We start from the raw sequence: 22,827 nt of genomic DNA, 5'->3' as shown, positions 1-22,827 counted from the left end.
AAAAAAAATAGTATATGAATAAGAGCTCCTTTGTAACAAATGTACATAGAAGAATAGTGGATGGTAGGAGGTGAAAATCTTGTTATAAAACACAAATATCTATTATCAAATAATTAACATTTCTTCTAGTTCTCGTATCTATGTGGTTAAGAATCTTGTAGCTCCTTGATTGAAAAACTAATTCAAAAATATAAATAAAATATTTTAAAAAAATTGTATATGGTTTTTAATATGAGGAAGCACATAAGCAAGTTAATTATGATAATTATTTACAATTTATATAGAACCTTTAACAAGGTTATAAGCTTGAATTGTTTACGTATGCAAATGTGAAATTTGAAGTTTTATAGTTTCTCATAATCTTCTTGTAGATTCAAAAAGCTTGTCCATATTGAAAAAGCTAGAGACCTTGAACCTTAATCAGAACAAGTTCAAGAATACTACTTTGCAGCAATTGAATACATTCACATCCCTTAAAAGTCTTTCTTTACAATCCAACTATTTGGAAGGACTCTTTCCTATCCAAGGTATGAGTAATTTTTTCTTAAAAAGTGAAATATTAAAATTCCCAACATCTTTTGTCTTTTTTTTTTTGCCCTCTTAATGGTGTTGCAGGATTACGTACTTTGGAAAACTTGGTGATGTTAGACCTAAGCCTGAATCATCTCACTGGTATGCAAGGTAAATAAAAAGTGAACTTTTTTTATTATTATACATTATGTAAGAGCATAATTAAAATTAACATTCTTTGCTCATTAATTTGTGCACCACTATTATTTAACTTTCTTGGGAAAAGATTTAAAAGAATGCCCAAGTGTACAACATTTAAGAATTTTATATGCATGGGACAATGAAAAACATAATAATATCTACATATGTATTGAAACTCTAATGATTGAAAACTATTTTCTTGCAATTCTAAATTCATTTATAGGTTATATGAAAGTGAAAATCATGAAAAATTTTAGATAACAAAGAATCTTAAATTTTAGGCCATAGGGGTTACAAGCTAAAAAGTGAAGATGGTTAATACTAACAATATAGTTCCAAAATGTAAAGATTAATGAAATAGTGTTCTTTATGACTGCAACTAAGACTAATTGAAATGAAAAGAAGATAAAAGTAATTTAGTTTTTGAATCTATGGTTAGGATATGTTACAGTTTTTTATAATCAATGAAGGTACAACTAGTGCTACAAAATGCTATACAAAAAGTATTAGTACTAGTACCAGTGTTGTGCTCATTTATCCACAAAAGGAATCCTTGGGGTTTTGGGTTTATTAAGAATTTGAAAATTAAGAAGTCACCCATGTAATTTTTAATTTTTTAACTTTTAGTTTTAGTAACACACACATATATATATATATAAAGAAAAATATTTAAAACTAAAAACTAAAAATTAAAAATTAAATTGTTTTAAAAAAAGGACAATAAAAAGAATGTTATATGGAGACAAGGATAGAATACAAATATATAATATGTAAGAAACAATACACAATAATTTTTTTAAAAAGAAATTTAAAAATTAAAATAAAGAATTAAAATTTGAAAAGAATAAAAAAAAAACTCTATGGAGATTTATATGAATGGAATTAAAATATGAAGAATAAAAAACTAAATGAGGTTTTTTGAGACAACCTTCATTAGACTTCAACCAAATGTATTTTCTCAAAATAAATTTCAAAAAAATAAAGAAGAAATAAAATTAGACAAACACTAAATATTGGACTTAATCCATTGCCATAACCACCTGGATGAGTATGAGTAATTATTCTTTTTCTAAAACATCTTGTATTTTTGGGAATAATTATTCCATGTATTGAATGTATCCCAATGTGAAGTGGCATAAAATTGGGAGTTATGAAAACTATGAAGAAATAATATGGCGATGATAATGATAGTGAAGATTAACAAATATCATTCTTTAAGGCATTTTTATTGTATAATTAGAAAAAACAAGGTTCTTGGTCTACATGGAGATTGTAATTAATCATCCATAAGCATGTTTACGGTTGAAACAAGTCGATAATAAAAAAATTAATTTATGATCTTCGATTTTTTTTTCTCTCCTATGTGTAGAGGGTGAGAGAGCAATCATTCAATTTAGCAACTTTTCCTTTTCAATTTTGTTTCTAACTTTTCTTGGCTGCTACTAGATAAATGAAAGAAGTTTTTTTGTTAGTTAAAGCCTAATAAATTGATCAACTGGATAGACTGGGTTCACAAAACTTTAGGTGAAAAGTTTCTTTCTAATAAATGTGAACTCATAAAACCATGAATATTTTATTGGTGTAGGAATTGTTCTAGAGTCTTCTTAACCTTTTTATTTTCATATTAATTGATATTTATGTTGATATTCTTCTATTAAAGTCAAATAACAAATAGTGATTAATACATCAGCTAATACTGTTGTGATGGCCAGGAACATAGAATGTTTTTTTTTGTCAACTTCAATTGATGCATATAAATGATAATTTGGTTCATGGTTTTAGAAACACGCTTAAATTACGCCTAGGCCCAAGGATCAAAAACAATATTTAAGCATTATATTTTAACAGTTGGTTTTTCCTTGAGACAAAGGCAAAAGTCATAAAAAAAAACTCACAGAAAGTACATAATAATGAGGTCTTGGATTTAAAATTCAAAAGCTTTTGTAGTTAGAATTAATTCCTGAAAATTTGTAAGAAAACAAAATTATTATATGCTAGGCTATTGATGTATGACTAATAGGTGAAGGAGGGTTGTCTTATAGAAAGGATGGTTTGATTTTAAACATTAGGGAAAAAATATTGCATATTTAAGTAAAAAAATAATCTTGCTAAAAGGGAACATAAGTGTTTGAGACCTCAAGCCTAAGATTGGAGCTAAAAATTTTAATAAATAAAATTATAACTTCGTGTACCAAAGATAATCCTAAATTTATCAATTGAACAACCAAGTCCATTTATCAGAAGCTCTATGAGCAACCACCATTTCCAAATCACATAAATCATACAATTTCCCAAGTGCCATTGATGTTATAAAACTTGAGAAATTACATAAAATCAACCAATAGTGTGTGTACACCACAATAAAAAAATATTCAAATGTTGGTTTATCACATTGTAGGGTATTATATATTAAGATGATAGATTATGCAGATAAATAGTATTACTAACTGAGAAAAATATGTTAAATGCCAAATTTTTATATTCATTCACCTTTTTTCATATCAAAAAAGAATAAAAAATAATATAAAAGGTGTTATTAGTAGTACTACTCATTCACTAGAAATTAATATTTCTTATTCGCTATCACATCTTGTGTACTTTAGAGAGCTTGCTAAGTTTTGCAAATTGCTCATTGAACAAACTAGCCAATTCCCTTATTTCTAAATGAATTTGCATATATAGTGCTAGAATAGAAAAAAGACCTTGTCTAAGTTAATAAGTTGATGAAGCCTCATAACTTGGAAGTTTGAAGGTACAAACTTCTATCCAAACTCATTCCTCATTAGTTATCATGTTGTGATCTAACCCAAAAATAAGCCTATCATGTAAGTTAGTTTATTTTTTGTGTTGTAACCCTAAGAGTATGTTTGGTCCCATAAAATGTGAGGAAAAACATGAGAGAAATAAATTAGAGAGGAAAAGTAAAAAGAAATAGTAAGTGAAGAAAAATAAAAATAGATTTAAAATCAATAAATTATTTTTATATACTTTTTTGAAGTCGTTTAACTTATTTTAACTTTTTGATATAAAGATTAAACGACTTAAAACTACATAGATTTCTAACTAATTTTAATTGTTTTATATTTTCTTTGATGTTTTTTAAAGTACAAACAAATATGCAAAAATTCTTTTTTAATTGCTTTTATTGCAGGAGAAAAACTCATACTTTTGGAATTATGGAAAAGACTACTAGAAAGCTAGCTAATTAACCATTTATATTTTGACTTAGACTAGTTGGGTTAGAAATAATTCATATGGAGATTAAAAAAACTATGTAATTTAGTTTGGCAACTTGGATGCTATTGTAATGATTAATGATCTATAGCTTGAACACACTCATGAGTACTTCCTAATTGTACAACTAAATTTCTATTACCACTTTAAACTACAATACTTACATGAGAAGAAAGCTTTTCCTTAGTGATAATGCAAAAGAAATTAAGTATTAGTTTTTGTTAAACTAACAAGTGATAAAAAATTATAAGAAAAAACTCTTTTATTTTTCTTCCTTTCTTCCATTTTTTTTTAAATTTTAAAAAAAAACTCTTTCATGAAATATAAGAAATCTTATATGTATAAAAAGTAAAGACTTGTACAAAAAAATTATTTTCAAAATTTTTTAAAGCAAAAGTTTTCTCTTCTTCAAATTTTAAAAATTTCAAGAAGTGTTTTTTAGAATTTGCATTTTTAGTATAATAATTCCTATATTTTATATAAAAGTTTTTGTTTTTTAAAAAATAGAAGTGCATCTAAATTAAAATTCTTAAATTGCGAATTTTTGTCGGATAAAGAGATAATGAAAGTTGTAGAGAGTTTGCATTATTCAACCTTTGCAATTACTTTTTGAAGGTGAAAGAAAATACCTTCTTGCATAACATACAATGGCAGGTTGTGGTTTGTAAGAAACTAATATATGAATAAGACTTCCTTTATAATAAATATGTAGAGAAGAATAGTGGATGATAGGAGGTGAAAATCTTGTAATAAAATATAAATGTCGGTTATAAGATAATCAACATTTTCTCTATTTCTTCTACCTATGTAATTAAGAATCTTGTAGCTCCTTTATCGAAATATAATATAAAAATATAAATAAACTATTTAGAAATAAGTGCATGTAGTTTTCAACATGAGGAAGTTCAAAAGTAAGTTAATTATGATAATTTTCTACGGTTTATATAGAACACAAATTATTTTTGCTAAAGGTTCAATCATTCTATGAAGGTTAAAAGTTTGAATTGTTTACATATGCAAATGTGAAATTTGAAATTTTATAATTTTTTATAATTTTCGTGTAGATTCAAAAAGCTTGTCCATATTCAAAAAGCTAGAGACCTTGAACCTCAATGACAACATGTTCAAAAACACTAGCCTGAAACAATTGAATATATTCACATCCCTTAGAAATCTTTCTCTACAATGGAACGATGTTGGAAGATTTTTTCCTATCCAAGGTATGTGTAATTATTATTATTTTTAATGGTAAAATATTAGAATTGTCAACATCTTTTATCTTTTTTCCTCTTAATGGCACTGCAGAATTATGCACTCTGGAAAACTTGGTGATGTTGGACCTAAGTGGGAATTTCTTGATTGGCATGCAAGGTAAATACAAAGTGAAGTTTTGGTTATATATATATCATGTAAGAACATAACTAAAATCAGCATTCTTTGTCTATCAATTTGTGCATGACTATTATTTAGCTATTCTTCATAATAGAATTGAACGAATATTTAGGTGTACAACATTTTAGAATTTTTACATGGCACAATGAAAAGCATGGTAATCAATGTATGCAATAAAATTCTAATGATTGAAAAAGAATTTTCTTATAATTTTATATTCATGTATAGGTTACATTGAAGAGAAAATCATGAAAATGTATATTAGTTAGACTTTATATATTAATGGACAAAAAAAATATTAGTTCCTTAACTTATCCTGAAATTTTCTAGATAACAAAGAGTTTTTTATTTTGGGCTATAAGGTTTACAACCTAAAAAGTGAAGATAGTTAATATTAGTAATATAATTTCAAAATGTAAAACTTAATAAAACAATGTTCTCTATAACTATAACTGCAACTAAGAATAAAAGATAATAAAATTAATTTAGATTTTGAATCTATGGTTAGGTTTGCAATTTTTTGATGATCAATAAAGCTATAACTTGTGATGTAGAAGGCTATACAAAATGTATTAGGAGCATTGCTAAGCTCATTTGTCAAAAAAAGAAATCCAGTTATACTTTGATTGGAAAAAACTTAGAATCATGTTTGATATGCATAATAGGTGAAGAAACAAAATAATAATTCCATGGTATTAGTTAGTTTGACACCTCTAGACCAAACTATTCCATTTTAAAATAATTATTTCATCTTATTGATAGAACAAAAAAATTCAGGTAGTTATATGGGTTTTTGAGTTTCTTAAGAATTTAAGCATTTACGTGTCACCCATATAATATGTATGTATGTATAGACACCCATAAATGTACATATAATTATTAAAATAAAAATATCAATAAGAAACATTATACAATAAAATAGAAAATTTAAACTTCTTAAAATTTAAAAATAAAAACTAAATGGAAAAAAAAATTAAGAAGTAAAAAAAATAATAAAAAGGTCAAGAATACAAATAGAGAAGTAAACAACATTAAAAAATAAAATAAAAATAAAAATTTAAAAGAAAAAAAATACATAGTTTAACGTGAACACTAAATGATGGTTAGACTTGAACCAAATGGATATTAAAAAAAAAAAAACAAATTTCAAAGAAATAAAAACTAATTAGATGCTAATTATTGGATTAAATCCATTATCATAACCAAATGAATAAGTAGTGATTATTATTTTTTAATATTTTTTATTCCCCAAAATTATTATTTTGTGTATTAAATGTATTATAAGTGTAATAAAAAATGTAGTTAAGAAAACTATGAAGAATAATAATGGTGATGATAATGGTCACAACACTTAATACCTTTTATTGTAAGTTTAGAAAAAATGAAGTTCTTGATCTTTGTGGAGATTATCATTACTCATCCATAAGCATGTTGATAGTTGAAACTACTCGATTATGAAAAATTGAATTTCTAATCTTCAATATTTTTCTCTCAAATGTATATGTGGGTGAGAAATCAATAGGAAGATTATAAGGTCTCACATGTATATCAGTCATGGAATAGAGGCAATATTTATTTGGTCTAGTGGCAAATAGAGAAATATAACATAACCATAACCATAATGTTCTAACCTTATATATAACATAAACATGTTTCTTTCATACAATTTTGCAACTTTTAATTTCTTTTCAAATTATAATGTAACTTGTAGGATCCATTGCCTATCAAAATTTTGAATCGAATATTATAAGAGATATCACATTTCTACCTACTAAAGCATGAACTTCAATTTTATGACGCACTTTTGGGTACTAAGTTAAAGAACTCTTTGAGGATCAATGGAGGTTCTTTAAGTAGCAAAGCATTATAATCACAAATGGGCTGCCCTTATGGTCTTATTAGTGATATGCAATTTGACCAAGAACTGATTTCCAACTATTTTATGACTTTTCTTGGCTCCTTGTAGGCAAGCTCAAGAAATTTTCTAGTTTGTTAAGTCTAAAAGTGGTTTCAAGTTTAGAGCCAAGCTTGGGTTGCACCTAGGTTCTTGGGCCTTGTTCAGATCCACATTTAAACCAACCTTGAGCCTATCTTTGTAATTTTTCTCCCAATTCATTGATTAATGTTAGGGTTTTATAGAGCCTATAAATTGACCAACTAGATAAACTAGGTTCATAAACTTTTAGATGAAAATTTTCTCTCTAATGTTAATTCAAGAGTCTCCTTAATCTTTTTATATCCATACTAATTGGTATTTAAACCAACCTTATTATATTAAAGTCAAATAAAAAATAGTGAACACTATATCTGCTACTACCACTATGATGGTCACAAACATAGAATGCTCATTTTTTTTAAAGTCAATTGATGCTTATAAACAACAATTTTGTTTGAAAATAAAATACATTGAGTCATTGCGTTAAGAGATAGATGTAATAATTACACACTTGATTTGACAGTGCTAGTATAAGTTGATTAAATAAATGAGTATTTACTTATAAGGTAGCCTATACAACACTATTTGTGGAAATATTCATGCACATCTACATAGGTTCATGATAACTTAGGTTGATAAATTTAAGAAGAACAAATTCATAACCTTGGGCATAGTTAGCAAGAAATAACACCAATAGAGTTTGGTATCATGATTCTAATTGTTCAAATTGTTTTAAAGGAATATTTTAAATTGCATGTTAATTCACTTCTAATAAATGGAGAGAAACCAATTCAAGAAGATAATTGTACTCAAGCTATGTATAGCAATCATGAAGACGTAGAAAATATTGATGAACTTACTTTTGAGCAAGTTGAAATCATAATTAAATAAAAGACCAAACCCAAGGGTTAAGATTGTCAAGTAAAACTTCAACTAAATTTTATTGATTTTTTAAATGCCTATTCGAGGAGCAATAGAAGTTCTAGATAGAAAGTAAGAACTTTTCTAAGGAATCACTTGTTAGATTTTAAGTGATCAATAAATATAATGTCCAATTTAAAACTTTTATAAAAGCAATGCTTCTAAAGAATAACTTGATTTGAATTTAAAGTTATTATTGATATTTGTTTATAATGGATGTAGATAATCAATTGAACAAAAAACACATAAATTTTTCAAAATAACTTCTAGTTGTTGGGTATATTTAAGTAATCATCCATATCTCATTATCTTTTCACTCACATACTAATATCCTTATTGAGTATTTACCAATTACAAGTAGGTTGAAATTTACTTGAATTTAAGTCACTAATTAATGTTAACTTGATGACAAATAAGTCTCCCTTTGGAACTTGTTTTACAAGATAGTGAAATGTAGTCTGTCAATCATCAAAACAATGTTTAAGTATTAGGATTTAGTTGTTGATTTTTATTTTTTATTTTTTATCCTTTAAACAAAGACAAAAATTATAAAAACTCCTTAAAAGTACATATTAATTGAACTTAATTTATACATCAAACAAGAAAAACTGGTCTTGGATTTAAAATTCAATAGGTTTTGTAATTATAATTCCTAAAAATTTGTAAGACAACAAAATTATTGGACACTAGGCTATTGGGTGTGTATGACTAAGAGGTGAAGGAGGGTTCATCTTATATAAATGATGGTTTGATTAATTTTAAAAATTGGATAAGCAATAATTGCATACTAAAGTAAAAATAACATTGCTAAAAGGGAAAATAAGTATTTTAGTCCTCAAGCCTAAGATGGATGAAAACTTTAATTAATAGAATTACAACTTCACCTACAAAAAAAAAGTCCAAAATTTTTCAATAGCACAACTAAGTCCATTTATCAAAAGCTCTATGAACAACCACCACTATCAAATCACATAAATCATGTTGTTTTCAAAGTGTCCTTAAAGTTTTAAAACTTAAGATATCACATAAAAATCAACCAATGGTGTATGACATTATAAAAATATATCCAAATCCATTGTCGAACTTAAACTAAATTTAACTTTATATGCATAATCGCAAGTGGGTTTTTTTTGTCTTTCAATTTGCATCAAATTCATATGTTAGTTTGTTACACAACAAGGGATTATCAAGGTGATAATTCATGCAGATATATAAATAGTATTACAAATATAAAAAAGGATGGTAAATGCAAATTTTTTGTATTCACTCACCATTTGGCATATCAATAAGAAAAAAAAATATAAGAGGTGTTTCTAGTATTACTCATCACTAGAAATTATATTTTTTCATTTGTTGTCACTACTTGTGCACTTTGGAAAGGTTGCTAGGTACAACAAATTGGCTCAATGAAGAAATTGATCAATTCCCTCATTTATAAATAAATTTGCATATACACTAGAATAAAAACAACCTTTTTAAGTTAACAAGTTGACTGAGTCTCAAAACTCAGTAGGTTGAAGGCATAGACGTCTATCCAAACTCATTTACTATCACCACATGTTGGAAAAACAAAGAAAAAGCATAACACTTGAGTATAGTTGCAGACCAATCTAAATATAGGTGGAATCTACCTTTCTTTGAAAGTTTATAACAAATTTTTATTTTTATGATAAGACTATGCAGTTTTGGCATATTGCATAAATTCTTGAACTCAATTAGCCTTTAATCCATGCCTTTCAAGTAAATTTAAAACCTAGTGTACTTGTTCTTGATTCACATCCTTATCACTAGTATCATTACTTGGTCTTGAATATATAACCTTATCACTATTATGTTTTGTTCATCATTAGTTGGTCTTGCTCTGAAGCTTCTTTTTTATGACTATCAATAACCAAATTTAGATACCAAAATTTATGCAAGCAAGCATGTACTTTATACAATCAAGAACTTGTGAGTTTAGATTTTGTTATATAGGTAAAATAATAAATTGGTTCATTAGAATAGCTAGGATTAGATATCTATTTCAATTCCTATCTCAAGTAATAAAAGATAGAAGTGATAAAATACATTCTTATTAAGAAACATTTGATGCCAAAAGTAATGTAAAACATGTAAAACAAACAAAAGTAATCAAACGTGTTAGTGATAATTATATCTACTTAACATTGAGACAGTAGTTGTACTAATGGTAATTATATTATTTCTTAAGAGTTTAAACAAGATATAATGAAAATATTTTTAATGGTTTAGCAACTACCAAGGTTATAATTAATTACAAGCCTTTTATTTTTAAAAATATGAAATATTACCATCCTTACTTTCTTTGATCTTCTTGTAGGTTTTACAAGTTTGCCTAAGCTGAAAAAGCTGGAGATCTTAAACCTTAGTTATAATCAGTTCAACAAGACCAATATAAAACAGTTGAGTGGATTCACTTCCCTTAAAACGTTGGTTGTAAGCAACAACAATATTGAGGGATTTTTTCCTTTCGAAGGTATTGCTTATTCTTTTAATATCCTTAGTAACCACTCTACTATAATTTTTTTTTTCAATTTTATTTTCTTTCTTGAATCATCTTACAAAATTATCTATTTTTGGAAACTTTATGACATTGGATTTAAGTCGGAATGAACTTAATGGCTCCCTATCAATCCAAGGTAAATTCTAATTAGAATTATCATTATATCTAGGACATATAATAAAGTAATTAAATTATTTTATATATTATCATTACTTGGTTATTTGGATTTTCTTGATATTGTTTAGCATTTTATATAGGAAAATGAAATGGAAAAAATCAACCCATATTTAGTGTCTAAGCATTGGGCTAGCAGTATATTTGTCTTCCCAATTTAATCAAAGAGAAAAGTCATAAATAACATAATTTAACTTATACCTTATATTGATTGAAGAGATTGGACTAGTTTTAGATTTAATGGTCAATATTTGATCAAAAGAACTTCAATTTGAATTACCATAAACTACATAAAGTTGTGACTAGCGTAATTAAACTCTTTTATTAATAGATGTTCATAGACTAGTATTATAATCCCCCACACACATAAATAATCAAAATTTGAAATTGGTCCTCAAATAACTATGCAATATACAAAACTACAAAATGAGTGATAGGTCATAATTAATTAAATTCGTACTATATTCAATGATGGTCAACACATGTCAAGGAAAAATTTTGGCCTAAGTGTAAGGGCTCACTTGCTCCTATATAGATGTTATTCACTTTGGGTCAAGGCCTACTTTAAAATATCTCTATACATTTATGAGAAGTCTACTAAATATAAAGTCATAGAAACTTTTCTTCTTAGGTGATGTGGAATTTCACATTAGGACCAACATTTGATATATTTTGAAAACATAATTTAATTAACATTCTAGAACTAATTATTAGTTATCCATTTATAATCCTAGAGGAAATTCCTTTTACCTATGCAAATTATAAACCTCTAGTAATTACGTTTAATTTCTCATTTACAACTTCCTAAAATGATATAAAAAATGACAAGGTGTACAATATTAGCCAATATGGGTGGAATATACAGTGAGACCCACAATGCTCAATATAATACTAGTATCTATGTCATCTAATAGCAATGAAAGTACTAAGTAATAGAAACAATTGTTTTGGGTACTTCATGCAATTAGTCTGGTAAAAAAACAAATCTAAGGAAGTTAGACTCATTTACTAGCCATTTCACATATGACTAGAACCTATTGAATAATTTGCAATAGCACTTACTTTGGTCATGTCCAAACTTATTGCACATTATGCAAAAAAAAGTGATGCTAGAGGATGCTTCCACATAAGAAATACCCTACTTATTGTTTCAAAGGTTGTTTTCCCACTTGTGGGAGTCTTAACCTTGCTAATATATTCTATGTCATGTTTATCATATACAAATTTTTCTTTACTAAACATTTCTTTAATGATCTTGGACCTAAGATTAAATAATTCATTAGTATTGTTCATGTCGTTCCTCGGCTTTTCAACTTTTAGAGTTAAATCTTTATCTTTATCATTGATAGTGTTATGTTTAGTCCTTAGAAACTTCACCTTATTAACAATATGTTCATTTAATATGTTGACATTTTTATTTTTCAAAGAATCATAGAGCTCATTAATTTTAATGTCTTTTTATTCACTTTTATGCTTTCAACCTTTGTTTTTAGTTTTCCTATATAATAATGCATCATAGACCCCATGTACATCATTAAAATAAAACTCATTTTTTTAATTAGGATTCAACTAACCCAATGGGTCATAATCAAAATCAACTACATATGAACAAAAGCAATAAGATTATCATTTTGTACATTTTTACTTTCATTTGAGTTCTTAGCCCCACAATCATCAAACATGGAATTACTCCAAGTCACCCACATAGCCTTCATACCTAATGTTTTTAAGGCAAGGACAATCAACAGCCATGTGTCTCATTCCCCCACAATTAAAGCACTCAATTTTCTTTTTCTTAGATGAACTTTTTTCTCTTTTTCCTTTTGTTTAATTCAAATCCCTTTTGCTCTTTAGAGTCTAATTTGGTGAAATATCTTTTGTGAGGTTCTATGGCATTTTTAAATTTTTTTAAAGAAAAATGAAAGCTCAACATATGTTAAACATTGGTCATTATGTTCTTTAGATTCATTAGTTTCTTTCATTGAAGCTTTTAAGGCTTCATCCTTAGGCTTCATAGAACTAGGTAAGGGCATCTTGTAAGTTTGAAGGGATTCCATAAGTTTATTAACTCTAATTGAATCAATGTCTTTGCCTTTGTTTTCCTCTATGATAGTTTCCTTAGGTACCTATACGGAAGAGAGAGATCTAAGGATTTTTTTAACTAGCTTAGATTCAAGAATCTTCTCCTCTACATTAAGATCGAGTTGCAAATATTACTCAACTCATCATAGAATTTAGAAAATATTTCATCTTTCCACACATTGTAATACCCTCAAACTTAACATTTAAAATTTATATTTTCGACAAACTTCACAGCAAAATTGCTCTCATGAGTAATAAAAAAAATATATCTCAAGCCTTTTTAACATGTTTTGCATGTTGTAATCCTATGAAATTCATTAGAACTAGCATCATTAAAGATGCTATAGAGGGCCCTCACTTTTCCTCATGGCCTTTGTTATTGAATTTATCCTATTCATGTTTTGCCTTTAGTTCAATAGTAGATTTACTATTTCCATCAAATATTAATGGAGGTTCTCAACCAAATTGAACTACCTTCTGAACATGTTCTTTTTACATTATATATATATAAAATCATATGATCTTTCCAATGAAAGTAGTTATTTTCATCAAAGTAAGGTGGGAATTGAACCAAATTCAACTACATTTTGAATATGTTCTTCTTACATCTTTTAAAAAGAGTACATATGAGCTTTCAAATAGGAATAATTATTTTTATCAAAGTAAGGTGGATTATGAATGATCATCGCACTCTATGTAGTTCTATGAATCAAGATCAATAAGGGAAGGTGAATATATAATCTTGTTTTTTTCACCAAAAATTTTGATTTTTTTAAACTATTTAAATCTTCTTTGATCAATATCCACAATGAGCATGCAATGTATGTGAAAAAATCACTATAAAGTCTCCCAAAAACTCTATAGATGTAAAAATTATTGTCAATTAACCTTAGAGCAAATTCATTAATTATGAAAGGCCTAGTACATAGTTTTACTAAACCAATCACTATCTTCTCCAAAGAGTCTTACACTACCTAGAGTCTACACTCATTTTCATATCGGTCATGCAATACCTACATGTTTCCTAGTGAACTATTCAATAACTTGATAGGATGAAATCAATCACCATGAACAAAACACAATCAAGCATAGGGCTTTGGGAGTATTGGCAATGGGTAAAGATTAATGACAATATAACTCTATGGTATTGTATCAAAATCAATAACATAAGATATATTCATATCTAAAATACCCTAATAAGCTAAGTCAACTATGGGAAAAAACTAGAATAAAATAAATAAACAAAATAACACAAAATTTACTATGAGCCCTTGAACACTCTTAGGAAAGACTTGAGCACCTCCAACGCTTGAGTGTACTTGGAGAGTGCTTGTGCACTTCTTAATTTTTTTTCTCACCCATTAAAATTCATGTTATGTAGTAAGGCCCAAGAAATACCTTTTTATATTATTATTAAATGAACAAATTAACCTAACCCTACTTACCTAAGTGACCATATAAATAGATTTGTGATTATCTTAAAACTTCAAAGCCAATGTAAAACCTAGGAGGTATGTAGGCTAGATAAAAAAAAAATGTTTGGAATAGATTGGTAATCTAAACTAGTTAGATAAGCTGACTAAAAAGACCTTTAATCAAGTTTACCAAATATTAATTTTTTGAATGGCATTCACCTAAAAATATATGATTTGGACAATTATAGCTAAAATAACTTCAATAAGGTCGAAGAAGAAAATAATTGAAATAATAAGTTGTGATTGTTTTATAAAAAAGAAAGAAATATTTGTTGAAAAGTATATTCAAGTGAAAAAAAATTATTGTTTTTACCATTGGTTAGATAGCTTTCAATAATAAGAAAAGAGAAATAAACAAAATATATTATGGAGTAGGTGCAAGCGATTGGTGGTTATGCCTTATTAGTGTCAAACAATGAAAGTTTTAAGACTAGAATTTAATTTCTTGTATTTCATTTTCTTGTGTTGTATTTCTAAGCAACCAAACAAGTAATACATAGAGACCAATTAGTTCTTTTGGAAATACTTCTTATAGATGAGATTTCTGAAAGGAAAATCCTAGATCTCTCCATCTCCCAAACCTAGATCAGGTTAGGAACATGTTTAACTATCCTAGGCTTTTTTTAAATCCTATGCATAGTGGAAAAATTGCATTTTTAAACTTTATATGAATTAAAATATGCTAATGAAAACCATACTTGAGATTCAGATGTTCCTAAATCGATTCATGCGATGAAGATGAATGAAGTAGTAGGAAGTCTCGTAAACCTGGAGTCTTCCGCCTGATGACTCGAACCTTAATCTTAATACACTTTCAATGGGAATCGAAGGGAAGGTGGAGGCTATGACTCTCCCTCTAAAGGTGGAAGATGGCTATGACTCTCTCTTTAGAAAAAGCTATGAAACCTTAACCCCTAAGAAGGTATTTATAGGGTTCCTACTAGTTTAAGTGACTTTAGCCCACTAAGGATGTGGGTCACTTAATCTAACCCAAAATAAGTTTTAATTGATTAATTAACCCAACAAGGCCTACCAATTAATCAATTAGCTCATTCCAAAGACTTTGTTTACTTACCTTTATGCAATCTTGTGTAATTACCAAAATGTTCTTATGCACAAAAATAAACCTAGATTCAATTCGACCCTTATAACCTATGCCAACAAGGTCTATGAGTTTAAAGGATGGATTATTGGGACCCATAGGAGTACTGGCTCCCTCAGAATCCAATTCTGAAGTTGATTCAACATCCCACTACCAAAAATCAACTACACTTCAATACCATATGTAAATAACAACAAGACATTGTGTGCTTGGGTCTATGACCTGCTATCTATTGTATTTAGTCTCTCAATGAACTAGTGTCTATAGTTTAACAAGGTGAAAACTATCAACCTTTCAAGACTAATTCTACAATTCTTGAGTTACATATCCTCTTATTGTGTGTTCAACCGACATATCTTAGCTCTCTAAAAGCACAATGTCAAGTTCCATTTAAGGAACTATTATGACCATAGTTATGATGAATACACCTCCTTAGGAACACCTAAGAGAACACACTATCTTAATCTTATGAGATATCATGATGCCTCTGTTGAGAATACCTATTGCTACTAGTTTTCTTCAATAGTGACCCAATCAATAAGGAATATATGATCAACTTACAATCTCACCTGTAGGTCAAAACCACTCTAACTTTAGCACAAACTCAATATTTTCTGAAGGTTGAGAAACAATACAATGAAACAGCTTGGTGAAGTCATAACTACTTGATAGTCTTAAGTCATGACTCATCGTAGATCCTGTCCAATGTGTAACTATAGACACTAGTGCCCTCACTATGGGAAACCTATCTTGATAGCCAATACCAACCATTCCTCTTATGAGGAGGTGGTGCACTATAACCTCTAATGAGTTGCTTAGACCCACAAACCAGTTGTGAATAAGTCATCTATTTGTAAGGAACCTATGATTTGGATCTTCGGTACAATTTCTAATATACCCAATTCTTGTACAATCCAAAATATTTAGATTAGAATACTTACAATATATAATGCATGGAAATAGGATAGATAAAAGTGAACTAGAACTTTATTACATAAATAAAAAAAAAAAATCCACATGTTTATTACATCATGTCATGCTTTTAAGGGATATATCCTAACATTTTCATCCTAAAAATAAATAAATAAATCATCTATCCAAAATAGAGAAAATAAAGAATAAATATGGGTTTGATTATCACAAACCTATATTTTCACATGCAAGTTCAATATCCTAAAAATAAAATAAAATAAAATAAAATAAAGAGAAAATCAAACCCAAAAACAAAGGTGGTAGGTTAAGTATTATAAATCATAGTATTTTTAAAAGCACAAGAAAGAGAAAACCAAACTCAAAAAAGGAAATGTTTTTTCTCTCTAAAATCCCCATTTTTTCACTCTAAAATGTTCAAGAAAATCGAGAATCTCTCATGTCTCTAGTCATAAAATTCTTAGCTTCATTTATCCTTGAAAGGGATATTGTTTGCTATTTTTGAATTCTCATGAAATTAAATTGGGATTGAAAGCAATAACTTAATGATTAATTGGAATGTAATTTAGATCTATGGGCCTAGAAGATGACCCATTGGGTATCCTTTTGTACAATAATGACTCTCTTATCTAGTCATCGACTTGGGATAATACTTTCATGTTGGTGTATGTTATCAATTTGTATAAGTGAATATTAAGACTTTGGGTTGTTTTATTTAGTCTTTTAATACATTAATACAAATGTTATATGTAGTGAAATTTTCTACAATATTTATAATTAAACTTCACCAAAATTTCAAGTTTTAATAATTCAAAAATATAATAATAATAATGATGATGATGATGACACTCCACAAAAAAAAAAGACAAAATATCAACAACTCTATGAATCCTTTTAAAAAAATAATTCTAGAAATAGTAATTCTAAGGTTGTCGAAATTAAAGAAAAACATGTTTTCACAAATTACAAAAATTTGAAAAGAAAAAAAGAAGTGAGAAATGATAGTAATTATTGAGGTTCTTAAAATTAAAATCTACATTTGTTCCAAAATTTGAGGAAATAAAAATGAAGAGGAAAAATGAGGAAAAAAAAGTAAAGAAAAATTTTATATATGAAAAATCTTTTGTTTGATTATTCATATAAAAAATAAAAGGAAAAAAGGTATTTAGAAACACGTTTTCCAAAACTTTTCTCACTTATTTCTTTGGAAAGTGCTAAAGAAAGGAAAAATATGTTCTCTGATTGGGATACCCAAAAAAAAAAATTCTCTCTAAAAAATGTTAAGAAGGAAAAGGTTGAGAAAGTTTAGATAATTTATATTTTTCAAAAACTTAATTTTATTTGCCTTAGTTTTTCTATTGACAACCAAATAAGACAAAAAATTTATATTTTTTCTATTCTTATCGACATTTTTTCTTTTATTTTCTTTGAATTTTCCAAGAACCAAATGTAGTCTAAGGAAGACGAGAGGAAAATCTTTCAGAAATTTTCCTTTTTCTTTATCTTTTTCTCTTGTATCTATCTCAAAATTTTCAAGAACCAAACATAGTCTAAGAGAGATGAGAGGAAAGTATTTTAGATTTTTTTCCTTTTTTTTTTAGATCCTTATTTATCTTCTCTTGTATCAATGTGGTGTGTAGATTATATATATATATATATATATATATATATATATATATATATAATCAATTTTCAAATATTTTCTTTTCCTTCGGTTATGATTTAAAAAAAAAAAAAAAAAGGAGAAATGGTGCAAAGAATAACAAAAAAATAAAAGGAAAAATAACTTTGAGGAGTAAATATATCAAAATTTCACTAATAAAAACTTCATAAAAAATCCTTATTGTTATAGCAAAATTTGAATAAAATTTTTCCAATGACAATAAAAGGAAAGGAAAAACATCTCTCTCTAGATCACAGTATTAATCACTTAAATCATCTAAAAATAAAAAATGTTTAATGCTAACATTATATGGGTTTTTTTTTCTGGTGTTGAAAATTCAACAATTTGGAGACATAAGCTTGATGTTATTATTGTTATACTTTATTATAATTAATTGATTATGTGTATTCATTCCAATAAGTGTAATTAAGTAATTTAAGCCTATTAAGTTTTATTATTTAATGACAAAATAGTACCTCAAAATATGTCCCTATTTGTTTTATATATACATTAGAGGAAATAAGTATTGCAACTAAAGCTTTTTGGCTTTTCCCATTCCTTTTATGGTGGAATGTAGATGATCATAATGTTAATGGTCATGAAATGATTTAAACCAATTTGTGGAAAAGTTTTCCTCTTTGTCTCTTTTTTGGAAACTTCTTAGAAATAGTTTAGGCATTAAGTGTTTAATTTTATTGATTGATTGAATTTAAATCCATTGAATTATGCAACAGTTCATTGTAAATCATATGACTACTAAGTAATGTTAGATTCATAGGTTTGTAAATCAAAAAATTAAATTAATCCAATAGTTCAATTAGATTATACAATCCTTCCCTTCATTTCACCCACATTTGGATTTACCTTCAAATCTCTACTACATACAACCCATATATGATTCCCTCCAAACTTGGCCTTCATTTCTTGCTAAGTAGTTTTAAAAGTTAGCAATTTTACTATCTTTTATCCCTCCGTTAGATGAAAACTCTTAGAATTGTCCAATGTTAGGTAACATTTTTGCAAATGCTTTTATTTGATTTTTTTTTTTTTTAAATAAGTGTTAATGAATATTCACAATATAAAATAATAAATTACATCTCAATTAGCCTTGAGATACTATTTATTTTTTGCAACTCATTTAAGTTATTTCTCAAATGTATTTAAAAATACATCATATGATGCACCTAGTTAATAAAAAAAAAAAAAATACTATAATTGCAACTAAATATAGAATTCAAGTTTTATTATGCAAAAAATATATAAAAAGTTTTAAAATTAAAAGAAAAAGAGATTTTAATAAATAATAAGTAGTTTGAAGCATTTATTTCTAGAAGTAGAGAAAGATGGGGGATCATAAAAGTTGAAAGAAGAATAATTTGGAAGTCATTAAATTTTGGAAAGAAAAAAAAATTGTATGGAGATTCTAGGAAATAAAAAATAAAAAATAAAAAAGTTAATTTTTAAGAGAAACCAAAATTTGAGAAGAAAGCGGAATAGCATAAAAGTAAAATTAAATTTTTAAAGTGATTGGTAATTATTATAAAGGATATTATAGTAATATGTGCAAAAATGAAATAAAAAAAGTGATTTAAGTAAGAACAATTTTTAGAGTAAAAAATAATAATATGAGAAGTCATCATTGTCAAATTTATTAATATAGGTAAAAATAGTTGTTAATAATATAGATACTTCAAAGAAAAGTAGATAAATGTTCCTATTTATAAGAAATAATAAATTTTTTTTTTTTCATTTTGGTATGAACCCAACAAAAATTATAGATGTTGAAATGAGGTTTACCAATTTACGGTATTTCATTTAAATCATTTTAATTATTTTAAGAACAATTTCTTCTTTTATACTAGTTGTTTTGATTTTCTTTTGATAAATTTTACAATTTTAACCAATTTAGAGATATTGGATTTGAGTGGTAAAGAGAGTTTAAAGAAAGTGTCTTTTTAAAATATTTAATTTTCTTTCTCTCAAGTTTGCTAAGAGCACCAAACAAGAGAATGATTTCATATTTTTTTTCTAAATTTTTTCTTTCATTCTCTTTTTCCCCCTTACTTTATTTCCTTTTCCTTTTCCTTAAACTTTCCCACCAGTAAGCGTAGCCTAAGAAAAATAGGAAAGAGAATCTTTTAGTATATTTTTTTTTTAAAGTATTTTTTCTTACCTTTTTGTATTTTATCCAATATAAGAAAATTATTTTCTTTACTTTTTATTTTTCTTCGTGCGTTTTAGGAATCAAACATACTTAAAAAGAAAATTAATTTTTAATTAGGAGTTACAAAGATTTAAGGAAAAAAAAAAATAAATTAAGGAAATTTAATTTTTGAGAGTAAGTATAATGGGATTGCTTCATTTAATACAAAATTTGAATAAAAATTTTTTTTCAATGAGAATTCAAGGAAAGGAAAAAACATCTTTATCTATAGATTATAAATATAAATTACTTAAAAAATCTCCTAACATCACATATATTCATCTTTCTTTTTATGGATTCGAAAAAGTCAACAATTTGGAGAAAACTTGTTCAAGAAAAAACAATTTTTGGAGTAAAATTTTATTATTTAAGATCATAAATACTACGGTCATTATGGAATATGATAATGGTAAAAATATTTGTTGGGAATTTAGATACTTTTATAGAAAAGTAGACATAGTGCTCTAGTTTATAAAAACAATCCATTTACTTAGTTTAGTATGAAAAAAATGTAAAATGATAGGTTTTGATCATTTTTAAAGGTAGCAAACATTTTATCCCCATAAAAAATGCTAAGGAAGAACAGGGTGAAGAAAGTTTAAAGAAAGTGTATTTTTCAAAAATTGAATTTTGTTTCCCTTAAAGTTGGTATGGACAACCAAACAAGAAACTGATTTTGTAATTCTTTTTTGACTTTTTTCTTTCATTCTTTTTTTTTTCCCTACCCTAATTCCTTTCCCTCAAACTTTCTAGGTAGTAAACATAGTCTAAGATAAATAGAGAAGAAAATATTTTAGTATTTATTTATTTAGTATTTTTCTTACCTTTTTGTATTTTCTCCAATTATAAGAAAACTATTTTTCTTTATTTTTCCTTTTCCTAGTTGCTTTTCAAGAAGCAAGCCATACTTTAAAAGAAAATTAAGGTATGTATCTATTTATTCTATATACATTAGAGGAAATAAGCATTGCAATTATAGCTTTTTGGCTTTTCTTGTTCCTTTTCTAATGTTAATAGTCATCTAATAATTTAAACCAATTTATGGAGAAGGTATCCTCTTTCTCTTTTTCTAGGAAACTTTTTAGGAATAGTTGAGGCGTTAAGTGTTTGATTTTATTATATGATTGAATTTAAATCCATTGAATTATGCAACAATTTAGTTGTAAATCATATGATTGCTAAGTGATCTTATATTGATAGGTTTGTAAATCAAGACAATAATCCAACAGTTCAATTGGATTATAAAATCCTCCCCTTCATTTTGTCCATATTTGGATCTACACTCAAATCTCTACTGCATACAACCCATATATGATTCCTCTAAACTTAGCCTTCATTTCTTGCTAAGAGGTTTTAAAGGCCAACAATTTAATTTACTTTCATTCTTTAGATAGATGAAAACTCTTAGATTTATCCAATGATAAGTAACAATTTTACAAATGCTTTTATTTGATTTTTTTAATTCTTAAAAATAAGTGTTAATGAAGATCCATAATATAAAATAATAAATTACATCTCAATTGACCTCAAGATACTATTTACTTCTATCGACTTATTTTAGTCATTTCTTAAATGAATTTAAAAATATATCATATGATGCACCTAGTTAAAAAAGACTATAATGATAATTAAATATAAAATTCAAGTTTTAATTCTACAAAATATATAAAGGTTTTTAAAATTAATAGAAATAGAGATTCTGATAAATAATAAGTAGATTGAAGCATTTATTTCTAGAAGTAGGGAACGATGGAGGATCATAAAAGTTGAAAGAAGAATAATTTGGAAAGAAAAATAATATAAAAGCAAAAATAAAATTTTAAAGTGAATAATAATTATTATAAAAATAAATCACTTAAAAAATCTCCTAACATCATTTATGTTCATATTTCTTTTTATGGATTTGAAAAACTCAACAATTTGGAGTAAAAGTTTACTATTTAAGAAGATTATAAATATTATAGTCACCATTGGATATGATAATGGTAAAAATATTTGTTTAGTTTGGTATAAAAACAATGAAATGATAGGTTTCAGTCTTTTTTGAAAAGTAGCAAATGTTTTATTTTATTTGTATTTAAGAACAATGTCTTTTCTTACACTAGTTATTTTAATTTTCTTCTGACAGATTTTGCAAGCTTAAGCAATTTGGAGATACTAGATTTGAGTTATAATTCCTTAAGTGGGATTATTCCATCATCTATAAGATTGATGTCTCATCTCAAGTCTTTATACCTGGTTGAAAATAACCTCAATGGTTCTTTACAAAATCAAGGTACATATGTTATGCTTTGTTTGTTTCATATAGATTAGAGAAGATAAATATTGTAAAAACGAGTTGTCATAATTAATGTAAACTAGAAATAAATAACTTGCCTTTTAAATTATATAAGCATGTGTTTGTTCTTAATGAATCTTTACAATATTTAGAATTACCAATGTTTATAATTCATAAAGACCTTATTAATAATGAGTAACAACTA

At 26.5% G+C, this 22,827-nt stretch overlaps 1 protein-coding gene across 2 annotated transcripts in view; it reads left to right on the top strand.

Annotated features, from left to right (window-relative positions):
* The window catches only part of LOC117922123 (receptor like protein 21-like), an 80,368-nt gene that overhangs the window by 54,170 nt on the left and 3,371 nt on the right, over nucleotides 1-22,827 (top strand). The window contains exons 3-8 of one of the 2 annotated variants that reach the window (XM_034840151.1): nucleotides 372-527; nucleotides 616-681; nucleotides 5,010-5,165; nucleotides 5,251-5,316; nucleotides 10,533-10,688; nucleotides 22,473-22,619. In XM_034840151.1, coding sequence (XP_034696042.1) covers nucleotides 372-527; nucleotides 616-681; nucleotides 5,010-5,165; nucleotides 5,251-5,316; nucleotides 10,533-10,688; nucleotides 22,473-22,619 — 747 coding nt within the window. The remainder of the gene's footprint in view (nucleotides 1-371; nucleotides 528-615; nucleotides 682-5,009; nucleotides 5,166-5,250; nucleotides 5,317-10,532; nucleotides 10,689-22,472; nucleotides 22,620-22,827) is intronic. The other variant, XM_034840152.1, reaches the window with a different exon arrangement.

This window comes from Vitis riparia, chromosome 9 (assembly GCF_004353265.1).
Source record: "Vitis riparia cultivar Riparia Gloire de Montpellier isolate 1030 chromosome 9, EGFV_Vit.rip_1.0, whole genome shotgun sequence".
NCBI lineage: Eukaryota > Viridiplantae > Streptophyta > Magnoliopsida > Vitales > Vitaceae > Vitis > Vitis riparia.
This window is presented reverse-complemented; position numbering and strand designations above follow the sequence as displayed.